We start from the raw sequence: 17,888 nt of genomic DNA on the forward strand, positions 1-17,888 counted from the left end.
TAATTTCTTTAATTTATGCCTTAGATCTTTTAAAAATTCAACAAGCTGAGTGGAATTGGAACATTACATGTTAAGTGTTAAGACTATTTGGGTCAAGGACAAAATTCTACTCTGAATGCACAAAGCTGAGCTTAACACATTTGCAAGGATAGTCCACGCAGCTCTACTGCATCTCTCGCTCATAATGCCAGGGGCTTTCCTAGACTACCAAGATGCTTTGGTATTATTAGAGCTTAAAATGAGTTCTTAGACATTCAGGAAGTCTTGTCAAAATATCTTCCACTGTGCAATAAGGAGCATTCGTATTAGGAAACACATATTCCTTCTATGTTTTGTGTTTAGTAACTTATCAGGTACTTTCTATGTTCAATACCTTATCAGGTACTTGAGCTCCTGCTGACTACTGACTGATATGAATAGGGATAATTAATATTTTTAAGTGGCACTGTGAATTAAGTTTAATTTCCATAGTAAAACACGCTCCTTACTAGTATTTCTGAATCATATCGAGGTGTATGTTAGGGACATTTTAATAGACCTTCATTTGAACTGGAAGAATTATTCTTGGTCATGATTTATGTCTCTACAGAGAGTGCCTTGGCTCTCCCAGGATTATACAGTATGAGATTGGATCTTAAAATAGAGAATGTTGATATTGGAAGAAGTGTCTTTTAGCTCTGAATTATACCAAGCACTTATTATTCCATTTTCCTTACAAACAAAGCAATTAGAGAAATGCCAGGACAGTATGAGCCATGTCACGTGCCAGGCATTCTGAGTTGATTCGCTAAATGTACAACAGGTGGCTCACCGGAAACATATGGTTGATCATACGGTGGCCCTGTGGTGACCTTCTAAATCAATACCTCAGTTATTCTCCTTCTTAGAAAAGATTTACTCATACATAGTGCTCATTCTAGATGCCCTGAGAAGAAAATCATACGGCTCCTTGGCATACTGAAAGGGGCTCGTTCAGACTTGGGAAAGCATTAAACAGAATCAATCTCTGAAGTCTCAGTGGTCGCTTTTCTTATCGTGTGAGGATGGGGTGAAAAGGAATCGGCACACGGTACACACAACTCCCTAAAGGGCTAGCTACCTGGGTGAGGGAAGACAAAAGTAGTCAATGCTATGTCTTCGCATTTATAGCGGCACCACCAAAATAGCTGAAGACCATAAACCGACCAGCAGGAAGGTAGCTTCCAAACATTCTCTGAATGGACTGGGAAGTTTTTCAAGGTAATCCCTTAGGATACACACAGCTAGGGAAAGCCTGCAGTCCTGCCTTGGTTTTGTTGATATACAAAGTCTACTGGCATTTGCTATAAAGCCAATTTACCCGTCTTCATTTAACTTTGGCCGAAATTTGTCTCCCAGTCTGGCTTGTCCAGTTGCTAAGATCACTTTAGTGCTCTTAAAATACTTCTTTTCAGGAAAAGAAAGAACAGTAACTGGAAATGTCCCCTTTGCAAAGAAAACTTTTGCAACCAGAACTGAAAACTACATGATAAGAAAACGTAACACTAACAGCTCTGAAGTACTGGCAAAGCAAAAACCAGTCAAGTCCTTTTCCTCTTTATAGAGACCTTTTTTAAGTTCTCCATTCATTCAGCACTTAGACAAACTGTGAGGATGCTTGACCTGGATCCCTAATCTTTGAAGCTCACAGTAATTCCATAACTGGTATCATGGACACTACTAGGAGCTCTTCTGACACACATCATCAGAAAAAACAAAAAACATTCAATTAAAAGAAAAAAGTAATCTACAAGGAACAGAGTTTTGAGACTAAGGTTCATACGGAATGTTCTATTCCGACAGACAGGCTTCCTGCCTTTCCACCTGTCCTGGCTCCTTTCTGAACCCAAACTTCTTGTCGCACGTCTGCAGCAAGTGCTCAATCTCAGAGAGTGAAAGCACCTCGCCCAAGCCTGCCTAGGACCCTTCTGTCTGTATAAGATGAACAGAGTTCTAAGAGGAGCGCTTACAGGGCTCAGCATTTTGTGAGATTATTAACTAGCATCTCAGTGAAATGATCAATTCTGGTTTTACACCATGACTGAAAGTCTCAAGTACTTTATTTAAAATTCATCAGCAGCCTGAGCCTAATTCACTATCCAGGCTGATAATTAATGAGCTGCAAACACTCATCCTGCCACACATTAGCTGCTGCCTCAACCTTACATTTCAATTGGGCTTTCTTTCCCATCTCATTATTAAGTATTGATAAACTTTTAAAGTTTCTTTAAAAGAAAGGTCAAGGGACCGTGGCAATTTTCTAAATAATAATGACGATAACAGCAGCAGAAGCTCCAACAGCAGCTGATATTTATGGAAGGTCTGGGCTAAGGCCTCACATGCTGTGTCTCCTTTAACCTTCAGGTCACACGAGATAGGGAATGCCATCACCATCCTCATTTTAAAGGGAAACTGGAGTTCTTGGAAGGTCAGTATTTTGCCCAAGATCAGGGAACTACTAAAAGATCTAAGCAGGGCTTGAATCCAAGTTTGTTTGATTACAAAACATTTAATGACACTATCTTATACAGAAATTGAACATCAACATAGGCAAAACCATCAAAATAGTAAAAAATTGTTAAAATACATCAATAACAAAATATTTAAAGATTTTAAGTAATATATACAAATAAAACTAATATATAATACACGAAAATGTAATATGCTTTAAAAATACAAACAAATAGATATAAAGCATGCTTAAACATATTTAAGTAAAGTGACTTATTTTCCTGAATTCCTCTATATCACTTAGTTTCATGGTAAACACTAGACTCTCACCTAATTTTTGTAGTGCTAGAAAGAGATTATTTTCAATATAAGAAGTAGTTACCATCTATGTACTAAAATGATAATCTTTTACTCTTTTTGTTAATCTCAATGCCTAGGATGATTGGATGATATTAGAATGACAATATGATTATCCTGAATGGTTATCTGTTTTTAGAAATACTGATTTCCAATGACACGACATGAACACCACCTAAAAGCTGCTTTCCCTTCATTTTTCTGACTCAGGCCATATAATCATCTTCACAGCATCAGTGTCAGTTCCAGCTCCAACTGTTACCATAGCAACTGCTTTTGGAAAACGGAAACTAGTACCAATGAGCAGTGACCTAACACTATAGCAATAACTCATACATGCCACAGACTCTTCTTCCTTTACACACTTGCATTAATTTTAGTAAGATTTTGCAAACTGGTTTGGCTCACAACACTTTCCTAAGTGTTTTCTTTTTTATTACTGAGGTTTCAGTAACCATCTAGTCTAAAAGGATCTCACTAACCAAGAAATAATCAAACCCACTGGCATAGGCAAGAGTGCATTTTTATGTGGTAAAATATTTTGTCACCTGACTCAGAAAGATAAAGGTATCAGACAAACATCATATATAAATATCAATGTGCTGGTTTTCATCTTATATTCAATTGGATTTTATAATTATATTAAAAGATTATTTCTTAGAAACATCAAGACAGATACTTCATTTGCTAAATTATAACAGCCCCGCACATACTAGACACAGGATGGAAATGATATGTATAGACATTCATCCTTCCCAGATGAGAATATTCTGTTAAACTTGGTTCAAGATATTTAGATTAATTTTCAAAGGTTTCAGCAAAGTTTTTACCTTTCAATGAAATATATATGAAAAGAAGGAATGCCTTCTATTATTCAACAAGGGCATTTTATAGCTAGAATATGGTAATTATTATTAAATGACATGAAATAACTAAGATATATTTGGGTCAAGATTTTTCTGTTAATCTGTTTTGCTTTTCAATTGCTTCTAGTTTTAATTCATTTCTGCATACATGATTTATCCTAATTTAAAAAAAACTATGCCCCCATGTTTTTAGAACATTTAGCACCGTATCTTTCATTAAATCCATTAAGTCATGTCCCCGATACATCATCTCAGTATAATATCGATGTAAACTGAGCTACTGAGATTTATTTTATGAAATCTGAGCTAAGTAAACTTGAAACATGGAAGGTTTGGTTCGGATTACCTAATTTTAAAACCAAGGAAAATGTTCACCATTCTTAAAAAGAAAAATTTCTCCAGCAATTTGTACATAGTTCCTAATCAGTTTTATAAACTCTAGTGGGAGGCTCAGAAAACCAGCCTTGAAGGGAGAGACAGTAAGTAAGATACAATAACTCTTACCTCCTGGAGGTGGTTTGTTTTTGGAGGTGAGGATGACAAAGCCAAATCCTTCATTTTCTTTTCGTTGCAAGATAACATCATAGGCCTCCTGCGGAGGCCTGGCTGGGGCCTCTCCTCGGTTCAGGCGGGGAGATCCATTCTGTGGTGAAATGAAGCCTTGAGAGCCGTTGTCCTCAGGTTGTTTTTCTAGAATAAACATGATTAGTTTTGATCTCAGAACACCATACATATTGGTAACTAAGTGTTTTTATGCTAAGCCTCTCACAAGAAAATTTAGTTTCTAGTAACAAAGAATAGAAAAGCAGCCTCCCACGTGAGCTTTGGACTAAGCTGAGTGTAGATGCTGGAGGCAGCAGTCATCTGACTTACCAAACACTTAAAGTATATTACTTATGAAAAAAAATGCATATGATCTAATGGTATCTCATTTGAAAGGAACTATTTGATAGTAAAAAAATTCTTCTTAACATTGTTTTAATTCTGTCAAGGTTTGTAACTTTGACTGGTAATTTTAACAAAAGTATATAATGAGGACTGACCCAGTAAACTTCCTTTTAAAATCAACTGTAAATATAATCTAGTTCAGTGCCTGACGTTCATTGATGTCTTGGAGGTTAAAGCATCGGGGCAGAAATGCTGCCCCATTGACACAGTGTGCCGCCGGCACAGGATGTGTCTTATACAATGTGTTCTGCACTTGCAGTTTCCTGATTGATGATATCAGATGAGTTCATCAGTAGCCGCTCTCAGTCCCGTTTATCCCCCTTGCTGGGGCCCATTACAAACTGTTCACATGAACAGCAAATTCTTTCTGGGCATAGATATGGAGATATGGAATTCCCAGTAAATGGGCAGCTAACCTACATCTTTTTCTGCTATTCAAGGATGACAGCAGAATTTGGGAATGACACACAGTCAGTCCTAATTGTTTTTTTAAGAAGGGTATATTTTGTGCCATAATTTGGTACAAACTATCATCAACAACAACGACAACACACTGCAGTTGTGCACACATTTATAGGGTTTCTTTTGGCTCAAAATTCATGATTTTAAGAATATGTTTTAGAATTTCAACAAAATGCCACCAACATCCGATCACTACTGAAAAGTAAAAGGATATCCGCATAATGTATGGTTAGAATGAATGAGCCACAAAATCTCCAGCAATACCACACTACTATGAAATTTCTTCATGAACCCTTCTAGGGAAAAGCCAAACCTGTAGAATGTATAACATCACATTTTTGCTGTAAGTAGTTATGTTCCGACTCCAGCACAACCAAACTGAGGCAACACTACATTAAAATATGTATGCATCTCTAAATGCCTGGTATTTTTGCTAAAGGAGGCCGTCCTTTACTCTGGATGTTGCAATAAAAATGATAGTGCATCATTTTTAAGAGTGATGTAAACTAATGAACATTTAAGGTGGTAGCAATTTACTTATTAAAAAAATTCCAATTAATATTTAAAAAGCTACATGAGAAAACTAAGAGATGTTCCTATCCTAATGCAATTAAACTGTGAGTTTAATCCTGGTCCTGTAACTTATCAGTTATGTGTCTTTCAACCTTTCTGTGAGTAATTGTAGAAGTAGATAATGACAGTATTTATATCACAGTGTTGTGAAGATTAGCCTTTTGCACCTGGAGATCTACCAGCAATTTGACTGAATTTTTTTACAAAATAGTGAAAAAAATGAATTACTTTATATTAAATAGTATAGAATTGGAACCACTTATTTTATTGTAATGATCTTTGGCTTATCATGGAATTTAGGACGTGGAGGAACTTATTTATATAAAGAAATCAAAATTTTATATCTTACATTTTTCTAATGTGTGGTAACATGAAACAGTCACCGACATGCATTGCAGGTTCATTGATATATGTTATGCAATAGTAATTTGTTTGACATCTTCAACCTGTTGTTTTTCTATTTGAGCAGACAATGCAGTCTTGTTTTCTTTCTCCCAGATTAATAATATGTAATTTATTGTCCGGTCTGAGCACCACTGTGAAAGCACTTCATACAATGTCTTTCTATATAACACCAGCTGGTATATTTTTACATATATCTTAGTATATATTCCATCTCTTTATTTGCTTTTTTGTGCAATTTGAATGGAAAACTTTAAGGAAACATATATTTGAAAAATATGTGCTGGCGTAAGTTTAACCTGTCTCTGAGAGGGGGCATTTGAGTGCAAAGGGCTACGTAAAATAATCTATGTGACTGGGGTATAGCTAGCAATCAATAAATGTTAGATTATACTAAAACTTCTCAAGTAGAAACATTCCACTTTCCTTGAATAGTTGGGATTTCATCAGGATCCAAAATCTTTGTATAGTCAGCTAAGTGGGATACCTTGTCATGACTAAATAACTTTGTATTAAAAAAAATTTTCTTTAAACTGATATTTCCATCCTACAATACCACATTAGCAAAAAAGTATCAATATATTATATTAATATAATCTTAATACAGAGGCCCAAAATGTATTTATCTTTTGGTAGTAGTAGAATGTCTGGATCCTTTTGACCTCACATGGCCTTTCACAATGAGTTCCAGGATCACACTAAATGGGTCATCTCATATACTATTAAACATAATAAAATAACCTGTGAAACTACACAGAAAGTGGACCATGTCTCTGTTTTTTTAACTTTCCGGAGCAGAAACAGGTTCGGTACCTCCATAGAAGATCTTTCTTCTTACTGTTAATAACACATGACCATTTCTAGCAGCAGTCGTCATTAGGTCTAAGACTTGTTTATGTGACTTTCCTTTAACAGGAATTCCATCAATGCACATTAGTTCATCAGCTGCACGGAGCCGACCATCTTTCTCAGCTGCTCCCAGAGGAATAATGGCCCCAATATATATCTAATAAAATAACAAAGGATAGATTGGTCTGCAGTCTAAGTTCAGTTAATGGGTTAAGGATTTCCTGACTCAGCATTGTGTAAACCATCAGATTTTTGCAGTTCAACTGTGAAAACAGTCATATTTTACAAAGGTGATATCTTAGGAAGTGCCCATTCTCCAAAATGGTAGACCAAATAACCACACTGTATTGTGTAATCCTTTCTATATCCTCAGGGTTGGTACAATAAGATAGAAAAATAAATAGTTGTTCAGTAACTCAAAAGCACCACCATTATTTCCATTACTACAATGAAACAAAACACTAAATTCAGAAAATGCAATTCTGTGGAGTAGTTACTAGAAGTAAAAAAAGTATCCTCAATGTCATCGGGCAAGATTTTCTGCACCACTGTTCACAGCAACTGGGATCATTCTTAACGATACTCCCATCACATATGGCTAACAATACAAGTTCACTGTATATAATGCAGAAACACTCCTTATTTCTAAACCTGAAAGGGAACAGAGTGGCCTGAGGTTCACTTGCACCCAGGTGAAGAAATTCAATTCATTCTGCTCATTAGCAATTAGAATCCTAGAATGAGTCAATCCTGACTGTCTGGGGCTACTTTCAAAGCTGCTAAAAGCTGACATTTAAGAAAAAAGAAAGGCTTCTCCCAAGTTGTTTAAGATAAATTCTTAAAATGTCTAAGTGAACACCATGAATATCAACAAAATGGGAAGCAATAAGACAAAAATACTATACCACCAAGAACAAAGTCTTATATTTGCCTTATGTGTATAGGCCTACCTGCCTTAAGTTTTATGTATCTCCAATGATTGTTGTAATTGTAAAGAATATGACTAATTAGAACTAATTTATAATATATAATAAAATGTTCTATACAGAACTAGAAAAAAGCCTGTCATTTAAAAAAATTACTGTTTTTTTGCCTAGCTTCCAAGTATAACAATATAGTCTTTTTGATATTATATAAAAGAAAATATATGTTCTTAATTCTACACACTGTATTATAGTAAGAATACAATACAGTGTGCACATTAGTTCTCTGTTATTCAAACCAAGTGCAAAACTTAAAAACAAAGCCTGCTACATTTGTTCTCTAAATCAGCTTTATGTGAGACTCATATATAAACAAATTTCTACACATTAAATGCTTTGCAAATATAACTCTTGGTCAGGTGCAGTGGTTCACACCTATAATCCCAACACTTTGGGAGATGGAGGTGAGAGGATTGCCTGAGCCCAGGGGTTTGAGACCAGCCTGGGCAACTTGGCAAGACCCTGCCTCTACAATAGATTTGAAAAAATTAGCAGGGCATGGTGGCATGCACCTGTAGCTCCAGCTACTTGGAAGGCTGAGGCGGAAGGATCACCTGAGCCCAGCAGGTCGAGGCGGTGGTGGCCATGAGTGTGCTACTGCACTCCAGCCTGGGTGAAAGAGTGGGACTCGAACTTGAAAAAATGTGTGTGTGTGTGTGTGTGTGTGTGTGTGTGTGTGTGTGTGTGTGTGTGTGTGTGTGTGTGTGTGTGTATGCATATATAATATATATATTTAGATATCTACATATCGATATATATAAGATAAATGTTTTTTATGTCTTCTGGACAGAAATATTATTTTATATTTCCCTAGTTTCATAGGTAACAGATGAAATGACAAGCAAAGTGCCGAGCATGGAGATGCCAACCCATTAATAAGACTGGGTGAAATAAGCAGGGCTTGGTGGCTCAGTCTATAATCCCGCGCCTTTGGGAGGCTGAGGTGAGTGGATTGCCTGAGCCCACGGGTTCGAGACCCACCTGGGCAGCGAGACCTCATCTCTACAATAAATCAAAAAATCAGCCGGGTGTGGTAACGCATGCCTGTAATTCCGGCTACTTGGAAGGCTGAGGCAGAAGGATCGCCGGAGTCCAGCAGGTCGAGGCTGCGGTGGCCGGGAGCGGCCACTACACTCCAGTCTGGGTGACAGAGTGAGACCCCATCTCAAAAATAAATAAATAAATAAATAAATAAAGATTGGGTGAAATAGCATATACAGGCTCATGCCAACTGTTTATGGAGCATTCAGAAGATAAAAGTAATTGTAGGAAAGAGAATATAGGGTTATAGGTTTCCTAAACAAGACAATGTCTTAAACTCTGTCTTAACAAAGTCAAAGGGAAATAAAAAGTCAGAATAAACTTTACTTATTTATTTACCCAGACAAGTAATAAATTAATCATTCTCCAATATGCAGCTGACATTCAGTTTTTACCTACGATTTTTAGCCTCAGTTATACCACTGAGGTATAACTTAACTGAGGGACTGAAGACATTAATAGAAGTGCACTTCTTCCTTATATTGTTTTTGTTTTTTGGGGGATTGGGGCCTCACTCTGTTACCCAGGCTGAAGTCCAGTGGCACAATCATTGCTCACTACAAATTTGACCTCTTGGGCTCAGGCAATCTTTTCGCCTCAACCTCCCAAGTAGCTGGGACTACTGGTGCATGCCAGCATGCACAGGTAATTCTTCCTTATATTAATGAAACTATTAGAAAAAAACAAAGCCAAGGCAAAACAAAACACAATAAAAAAAACTTCAAACAAAAACAAACAAAACACATCCTCTTCCACCAAATCACCAGCCAAAAGTTTGAAGAGAAACAGCCATATTCCAAAGAACTGACACTTACAGACTGGTCAGGTCCATCTCCTCCTAGCACCCTGAAGCCAAACCCTGACTCTTGTTTCCGAAGAAAAACATCCAAATCTTTGGTGTTTGGTGCTAAGGAAAACCAGAAAATATAAAATGAATACTTTCGTCTATTTTAAAAGGATTAAAACCTAACAAATTTCAATATTTAGTAGGATAACATTATAGAGTAACTCAAATTATAATCTCATAACTTTCTGATATGTGAACATTTACACAACAGTGTAACACACACATAAAATTCAACTATAAATCCTTGCTTTGAGTTCTAAACAAAGCTGTATCAAGATTGTTCAGAAATATTTACTCCCACTTTTATGCACTCAGTATTACATTGCCATGACTTCTAATGTCCAATCAATATTACAATAATAAATTCAGAATTATCCAATTTGAGTTTGATATTTGATAGATGCAAATGATCTAAGTTAACACTTGGGTAAGGTATTTTAAATCCTAGGAAAATAGAGTCCATAAAATAATTATTTCTACTCTCAAGAGAATACCTTTGTCTCAGAAGAGTATTCTATATGAACTACTTACCTAGCCTAATTTTGCAAAATGATAATATTTTAAAGGAAAGTAAATAACAACTAACTTCTATTATTAGCTTCATTTTCTAGGTGAAACCAAGGGTCTAAGTAACTTGACCAGTATCACACAGCAAGTAAGTGGCAGAGCGGAGATTTAAATCCAGCTTGACTGTCAAGGTCCAGGCTCTTACCCCATACTATCCTGACCCCAAAGGACAGGTTGTATTCCTCAGAATATTAGGTTAGGAAAAGCTGGTTCATGACTTAGATTTTATCTTTGGGAAAATACTAATGTTATTTATAAGTAGGAAGTATTTACTAGAAAGAGAAAAGAGATAAACATGTCAGGGAACTAAATAAAAAGTGAGATACAAGATAAATTCCTCACAATATTTCTTTAGAAACAATCACTTTTGATAAACACTTCCTATTAAAATTGTAGAACTTTAAAGATTAAAGGAGTCAGAAGTCCGAGTCACTTATTTTATGGGTGAAGCCCAATGGGAATGCAGGGTATACACCAACATGAAGAATATATCAAACTATGAATGGAAAGTCTGAAGAAAGGGATTCTAGATGGTTATAGTAATTCAAATTATTGCTTTGCTCTGTTTACACCTGGTTTTCATCTTTTTAAATGTGTTACAGATAAAATTCTGTAACCAGTTAAGCACGCATGAAGTCAATTACATATATTCCCACCTATATATATCTTGTCCAAAGAAGATCTAGATCTATTTCTTAGAAACATACACATTAAAAAGTAAACCTATTTGAATCTGCAATTTTATTTTGGGAAATATTTGTCATTAGTAAGTGAATTAATATAAACATGCACTTCTGCCTCATGCACTCTCTTCTCATCTCTCAGCTGGGCTCTTTGAAGGAGTTCACACTTTGGTTTTCTCCTCAACTATCAAAGACCTCTGATTCATCCTCCATACTCCTGCCAGAAAAACCTTTCTAAAACACAAGCCCAGTAATATCTTCCCAAGTCAAGCCATTCTGTGACTCTCTCTCATTCGTATGACTAATTCCAGCTTCCTCAAAAGGGCATAGTTGGCCCTCCTCAGCCTGCTCCTCCTCTTCTCTGACTTCCCTTCCTTATCACACCCATCCCAGGCGAACTACTTGCAGAACCCAGGCCATGCAAGGCCAAGGTGCAAATGCTATTCCTTCTGTCTTTCTCTATTATCGTTCTCATAATCATCTTTTCATCTCTGAAGACTTGGTTAAAGCTTTACTTCCAGTATTAAGCTTTATTGGATACTTGCTACCTCCCCCACTGATGACACTCACCATTTCCTAGTTTGGATCCCAATTTATCCAGTTCATTCTTTGATCACTGTACCTGTTAGGCTTACATGCATTTATTTGATTACATGTCTGTATTTTCCATCTAGGTTTAATACTTTTGGGTGCAGGGCCCATGTAACCTGTCTCTCTCTATATTTCAGTGGTAGCTGGCACTTAATATATGGTTTTGAGAAAAATGAATGAGTGAATATTGAATGTACATGGAAGAAGTCCAGGGTCATATTAAAATGGGAGCGAAGGAATAACTTTCAATATGTTTCTGAAAGATGGGAAGGTTTCAGCTTTAAAAAAATCCAAATTTATTGTATTACATGCTCTTCTGAAATACTCCACAACTACTTACGTTTATCTTCATATAAAGTCTTAGACTTCAGGTAGACCTCAGAAGGATCCAATTTTGGGGATCCTGACCTGATAATGCTTGGTGGAAAAGGCATAGGTTGGGGAATAGGCTCATTTATGGCCTCCAAACTTCCTGAATTTTCCTTTTTATCTGTTTTCTGAAATGGAAAATGGAAATACTTACTTAAGTATATTTTTAAAAATCAGGTGGTTGATTAATTCATAAAACTGTTATTTGAACTGGATATGTCAACTGATTACAATTGTATAGGTGGCAGGATCAAAGCCACAGCAGATGTGCAGTCTTACAGAAATTCACTTTCATAGTCATGTGTATTTGGCTAAAACATACTTAACTTAAATTAGAAAAAAGTTTATAATGGTATCATCTAAAGGGCGTCAGTCCTATTTAAGCAATCTTTTTTGTACCAAGACACAGAATGACTTTGAGATGAAGATAAATAGAAATATAATACAAGGCAGCAACTTCTCGGTAAAAGCAATAGGGAGACTCAGAGAATACATCATGAAATTTTGATAAGCTCCTCCTCCCACTCACTGAATTTAATTTCCAGTGATGATGTTTGAGATAATATTCTTTCTAAGCAAATGGGATAGGAAGGGTTAACTCTAATCTAGGTTATAAAGATAACACTTTGAAAACTCTGCCTGGCCAATTCAAATATATTAAAGGAAAACTTACTACGCCAGGCAATCAGATAAGGGAAAACAGAGTAGCATGTTTTGATATTTTTCCTATTCAGAGAGAACTTTCCCAAAATAATAGCCAAGCAAAATGACTTCTTTAATACAATGTTAAAAATCCAATAAATAGCCTAAGCAATATGGTTTGAGACCAGCTTATTGTCCTGAATTTTTGTAAGGAGAGGGAGATTACAGACATCTGTGATAATTAATGCTGACTAGAATGCAGGGGCACCAGCTTGTCAGAGAGTAATGAGGGGTCAGTTACTATAAAGTGTTGTGCCAGAGGGAACCCTTCACTGACCCAGACCTAGTCAGAGGGTGGAGAAGGTAAGAGCAGCCTCCTCCCTTTCCCCCACATGTCCTAGCATTCTGTCAGAGGCAGAGGCAGTTAAAGGTCATTGGAGCCTTCCATCAGTTCCAAAGCATTAGGGTCACTGTGGCTGCAGTGGCATCCATTATGAAATAGATATGGTGGCAGAGGAGTTAGGCACGATTACTAGAGGAACCAGAGAAATGTAGAAAAACATAGTGCAATATTAACTGAATGGACAAAAAGAATTTCTGTTCACATTAGACCTAAGTAATATAAACAACCGATAATAAGGGCAGAAGCTGAGTGTTTCTTTCCTTCTAATCCATAAAATAACATTTGCAGAGGATTCCTACTTGGTTAATCCATGTAATATTAGATAGTCTTTAAGAGTCTGTGGTTTATGGTTATGAAAGACCATCTTTCAATTCTGAGATGAAAGACTCCAAATCAAATAAACTAGAATTAAAATTTTAAATAGTTGTCTTTATACCTATATCCACATAATTGTAGATATTTGAATAGCCACAAATGTGCATCTAGTAGTCTCTTCCACAACAGCATTATGTGGTGCACTCTTTTTGTTCTTATTCTCTATATAGGTCCTTAAATAGGCCTCTTGGTTATTCAGCAGAATGCCAAAGAAAGACACTGCTTCCAATCTGACAGTCTTTCATTTTAATAATAAGAAAATTTAGCACAGAAGGCCACAATTACTCCAGAAAGTTTTGTTTAGTCCTAAACGTAAGAAGGTTGTCTAAATGTGGGTATTTATAGTCCCCATGAAATTATATGAAGCTATACATCTTCTCTTCAGATATTAGCCAGGAGATGTAAGAGTTAACACAAAGAAAGTAGAAGAACCCTTAAGAAAGTTCTTCAGTGTGTCTATGCTTTTCTATGCAGAGAACAAGATTATTGGTACAATGGGTCTCTAATATTCCTCCAATAGCAATACTGCACCCGGAGAGCACAACCCCTCACTAGAGGTTTTTTCTAATGCTGCCCTAGAGTTTCTGCCACAAGCCCAGGGCAGTATGCCTCCTGACTTCTCCCAGTCGATAATCACCACCACTGTGAGCTGCTTCTACAGAGAAGAATGAAGCATCTCTCAGTGTTGGGAAGAAGCATTTGAGGCCCAGTGTATACTCACCATTTTGGCAGTTTTGGTTGGTGAAGGAGGACCTTAAAAAAAAGGAGACACATTTTTAAAACAGAGGAAGCATTCCCGGGTAATAAATACTGCTAGTTTATATAATAAAACTAGCTTCACTTTTTAGTAGGCTAGTAAATTCCATCTATGTCTAACACCTCCTATGTGCCAGGCTTTATATATGTATTATCTCATTTCATTTTTATGACAATCTGAAGGCATATATGTAATGATCACTTTATAGGCGATAAACTAGACTCTTCCCATACCTTGGAACCCATATGTGGCAAGGCAGGAAACTGACATCAAACCAGTGTGACAGCAAAATCTGGTGTCTGTTATATTTGCTGAAGCTCTGGATAGCTCTCAAGTACTCATGAAGATAATTTTGCCTTACTCTGAGCACATTCTACCATTACCCAGAGAAGAAACCAATATGGTTTAAAGAAATGAGAATAAGAAAAAAATCCCCAAAGAAGTTAAAGTGCTCACTTGCTTCAGAAATGAAAACCAAAAGCCAGAGAGATAAAAGAGTAAAAGGCTAGATTCTATTCTTTAAAACACTAGTCATTCGTAGGTATGGATTTAAGAAAGCCTATTGAAATGCCACTTTGTGATTAATCCTTGGAACTGGATTTATAGTGTTTGGGAGTAGTTCATATCAGCTGATGACCTTGGAAAATAAAAATCCTATTTCTCTCACATAAGCACTGTGGGGTTTAATTAACATTTATAGGCAGATACTACAGCTTAAGATAAAAGCTTTACAAGTACAAGCTATCATGATTGTCTTTGCAGAACAGATTAACACACCATCCAACATTTCACTTATCCACAGATAGCCCTTTCAAAACATCTTTGGTGCATTACCCAAGTCCAGATGAAGCATCACTGATTGAAAGAGTCAACTTCCATTATTATCATCAACAGAGAAAATGAAATTAAGAGGATATATTTCATTTGAAGTAGCATAATGCTGACTCTTTTTAATCACTAAAGCCATAAATCAGATTTTAAAAAGAATAGAGAAGGAAAGAATCCATAATGGACATGAATGGAACCACTAATAAGTAAAAACGTTGCTGAAAAAGACACTGCTTATGGAAACAATCAGACAGAACCCTAAGGAAAATGCATGCTAATTACCAGTTAAGTCTGCTGGAAAAAGACATTCTAATCCCTAAGAGAGGATGGTCAACAGATGCAAATGCTTGGACATTGATGCCTTTTCCTTGTGCTTTACTCACCTCCTCTTAAGATAAGCAATGGTACATCTGCACCTACTGGAAACTGCTTTAGCACCTCTACCACTTGGAGATGTGTTAAATTCTGCACATTTTGATGGTAAATTTCTTTAATTATATCCCCTTTCTGAAGGCCTTGACACCACTGGCTATCCAATATCATTTTCACCTTCTGTCCAGTAGGGCTGTCAGCAATTGCAAACCCAAAACCTTTAGGGCCCTTAATCAATGGGATAGTCACTAGTTCAGGCTGCGAGCTGCCTGATGATGCCATGGATGCTCTCTGCTCGCTTGGATCTGACGGTCCATTGAGACGATCACTGGTCAAGGTGTGTCCCGATTTTCCATTCTGATTCAGAACCACTGCTCCTGGCTTAAAATCCTGAGTATTCATGCAAGTCTCTCCCTTGGTTAATGACTGTCCATTGATGACAGGGGTAGCAGCAACAATGTCCACAACAGGATCTTCACTGTCATCAGGAAGTGGATAGCCACGACATAAAGTGAGGTTTACATACTGATTGACAGGTACCAATTGAAACATCTGGACAACATCTCCATGGGTGTGACCAAGGACACAGTTGCCATTGATGTCTACAATGACATCACCTGGTAAAATATAATCATGTTAAAAATATTAAAATTACCAAAGGTTAATTTTTTGCTGAGGTAGGGAGGCAAAAATAACTTAAATTTAACAACTTAATATAAATTCTAGAAACTTCTTACTGTTTACTAACTCCTGAGAAGATAGATTCCTAACACAGACATTTCCCCTTTTGTAACTCTCTAAAAAGTATATATAAATGTCAAAAATCTTGACTATCTTAGCAGTAAAAAGTTTTGACTTCAAGCTCAAGAGAATAATTTTTAAAACCCTAGAAATTCATGTGATCATTGTTAGTATACCTCTTGAGTCATACCTAAGAGGCCATACAAAGCTAGGCACATTGTGGGAGACATTTATTTAGTACAAAGAGGAGAAGCAAATAGCTTCATTGGTTAAGTGTACAAAGTATACAAAGTATTTAAAGTTAAGGCTTTCTTTAAATACCACCTTATTTCATGAGTTTAAGAAGCTACTGATTACAATGTACTTAAAAATTCTTTCTAGTTTGAGACATGTAGAGCTGAAGATTAGAATAACGTTAATTTATGAATGTATTTCTTTTTAGCATCCTTCTTTTTGTAAATATTTAAAATTTGTTATAACTCAGATCTCAAAAGGTAAAACAATCAACAAAAAACTCAATACAAGCAAAGGACACAGTATTTAAGACACTGACAAGCTAGATTAATCCTTATAAAAGTTGAGTTTGCTTTCTAATTTTACATTAGAATGACTATTTTGTTTGCACAATCATTACCACTTGACATTCATTGGTTGAGTATTTTTTTAATGCTGCCTTGACTTAAAATTTGGCCTCTGCTGTCTCATCCATTTGCTTTTATTTTATACGATTATTTAAAAGGCGATTACTAAATAAAGGAGCTTTAATTTGTTCTGATGGCTTTAAAAAAACTAACCTGAATGGTATTAAAAACAAATGTTAAGTCTGTGGAAATTCGTTGCATAATCTAAGAAGATATCAAAATTAGACTGATTAGAAACAAAGTTTTGACTTTTCCTCCCCTAATGAAAGAATTTTCTTGAAAGTATTGCATTACTATGCAAATTAGTTGATAGCAGTTTTAGGTAAATCTGAAAGTATATTATGAAATTCCAACAGTACATACAATAGCTAAGAGATGTGTTTTATGGATAAAATGTTGAAAAGTTCAAAACTAAAAACAAAAAAATCTTACTATTAATTTTAATCTCGAGTATGTTAATTTTATAAAGTAATAAGGTGGAATTAAAATAATTTTCTTTATAAATATAACTTTTGATTATTTTAAGTCTTCTTGTTTTAAGTTTCTATCACCTTAATGGGAAAGTGCAATATGAGAGATCTCATATCCCCAATGAAAAAATGTGGCATCTGTCATCAAAAAGTACTCTGACAATTCAACAGCCAAAAGTGAGTCCACATTTACATGGCATGTGAAATAACAGAGTATTAGAGAGGTCTAGCAAACACTTCAAGAAGCAACTCAGTATAAGACTAAAATACTGGAAAGAAGTCTTTAAACCTCCCCCACAATCAATAACTAGTCTTGAACTTCTTCCAAGCTCCTGAGCCACAAACCCTGCCAGCCATATTAAAATATCCCACAATTACCAAGTAAAGACTTTGGAAAAACTATATAAACAACAACTTAAGTTTACACAACTTTGTGAAAATGGTAATACTTGTGTTCATAATTTGTAACATAGGAGTTAAATTTTACTAACAACAAGTAAGATTAAGGAAGCAAATAAATTTGGGGGAAAAACCGCAGGATATAACAATTTGTTTGATATCATTATAAACATCACAGAGGACTATTTTTCAAACAAGATTATAGGTAAGTGTTACATAGCTCCAAAAGTATCCTGCATAATTAAAGAAAATC

The 17,888-nt window shown here is 35.9% G+C and overlaps 1 protein-coding gene across 2 annotated transcripts in view; it reads right to left on the reverse strand.

Moving 5' to 3' along the window:
- Positions 1 to 17,888, reverse strand: part of MAGI3 (membrane associated guanylate kinase, WW and PDZ domain containing 3) — a 100,148-nt gene that overhangs the window by 27,250 nt on the left and 55,010 nt on the right. For both annotated transcript variants that reach the window (XM_008063294.1, XM_021715139.1), the window contains exons 9-14: positions 15,396 to 16,001; positions 14,149 to 14,180; positions 11,979 to 12,135; positions 9,766 to 9,857; positions 6,891 to 7,083; positions 4,197 to 4,382 (exon numbers count right to left, since the gene is read on the reverse strand). In XM_008063294.1, the coding sequence (XP_008061485.1) occupies positions 4,197 to 4,382; positions 6,891 to 7,083; positions 9,766 to 9,857; positions 11,979 to 12,135; positions 14,149 to 14,180; positions 15,396 to 16,001 (1,266 nt within the window). The remainder of the gene's footprint in view (positions 1 to 4,196; positions 4,383 to 6,890; positions 7,084 to 9,765; positions 9,858 to 11,978; positions 12,136 to 14,148; positions 14,181 to 15,395; positions 16,002 to 17,888) is intronic.

This window comes from Carlito syrichta, unplaced genomic scaffold (assembly GCF_000164805.1).
Source record: "Carlito syrichta isolate Samal-C Ts95f unplaced genomic scaffold, Tarsius_syrichta-2.0.1 Scaffold306713, whole genome shotgun sequence".
Lineage (NCBI taxonomy): Eukaryota > Metazoa > Chordata > Mammalia > Primates > Tarsiidae > Carlito > Carlito syrichta.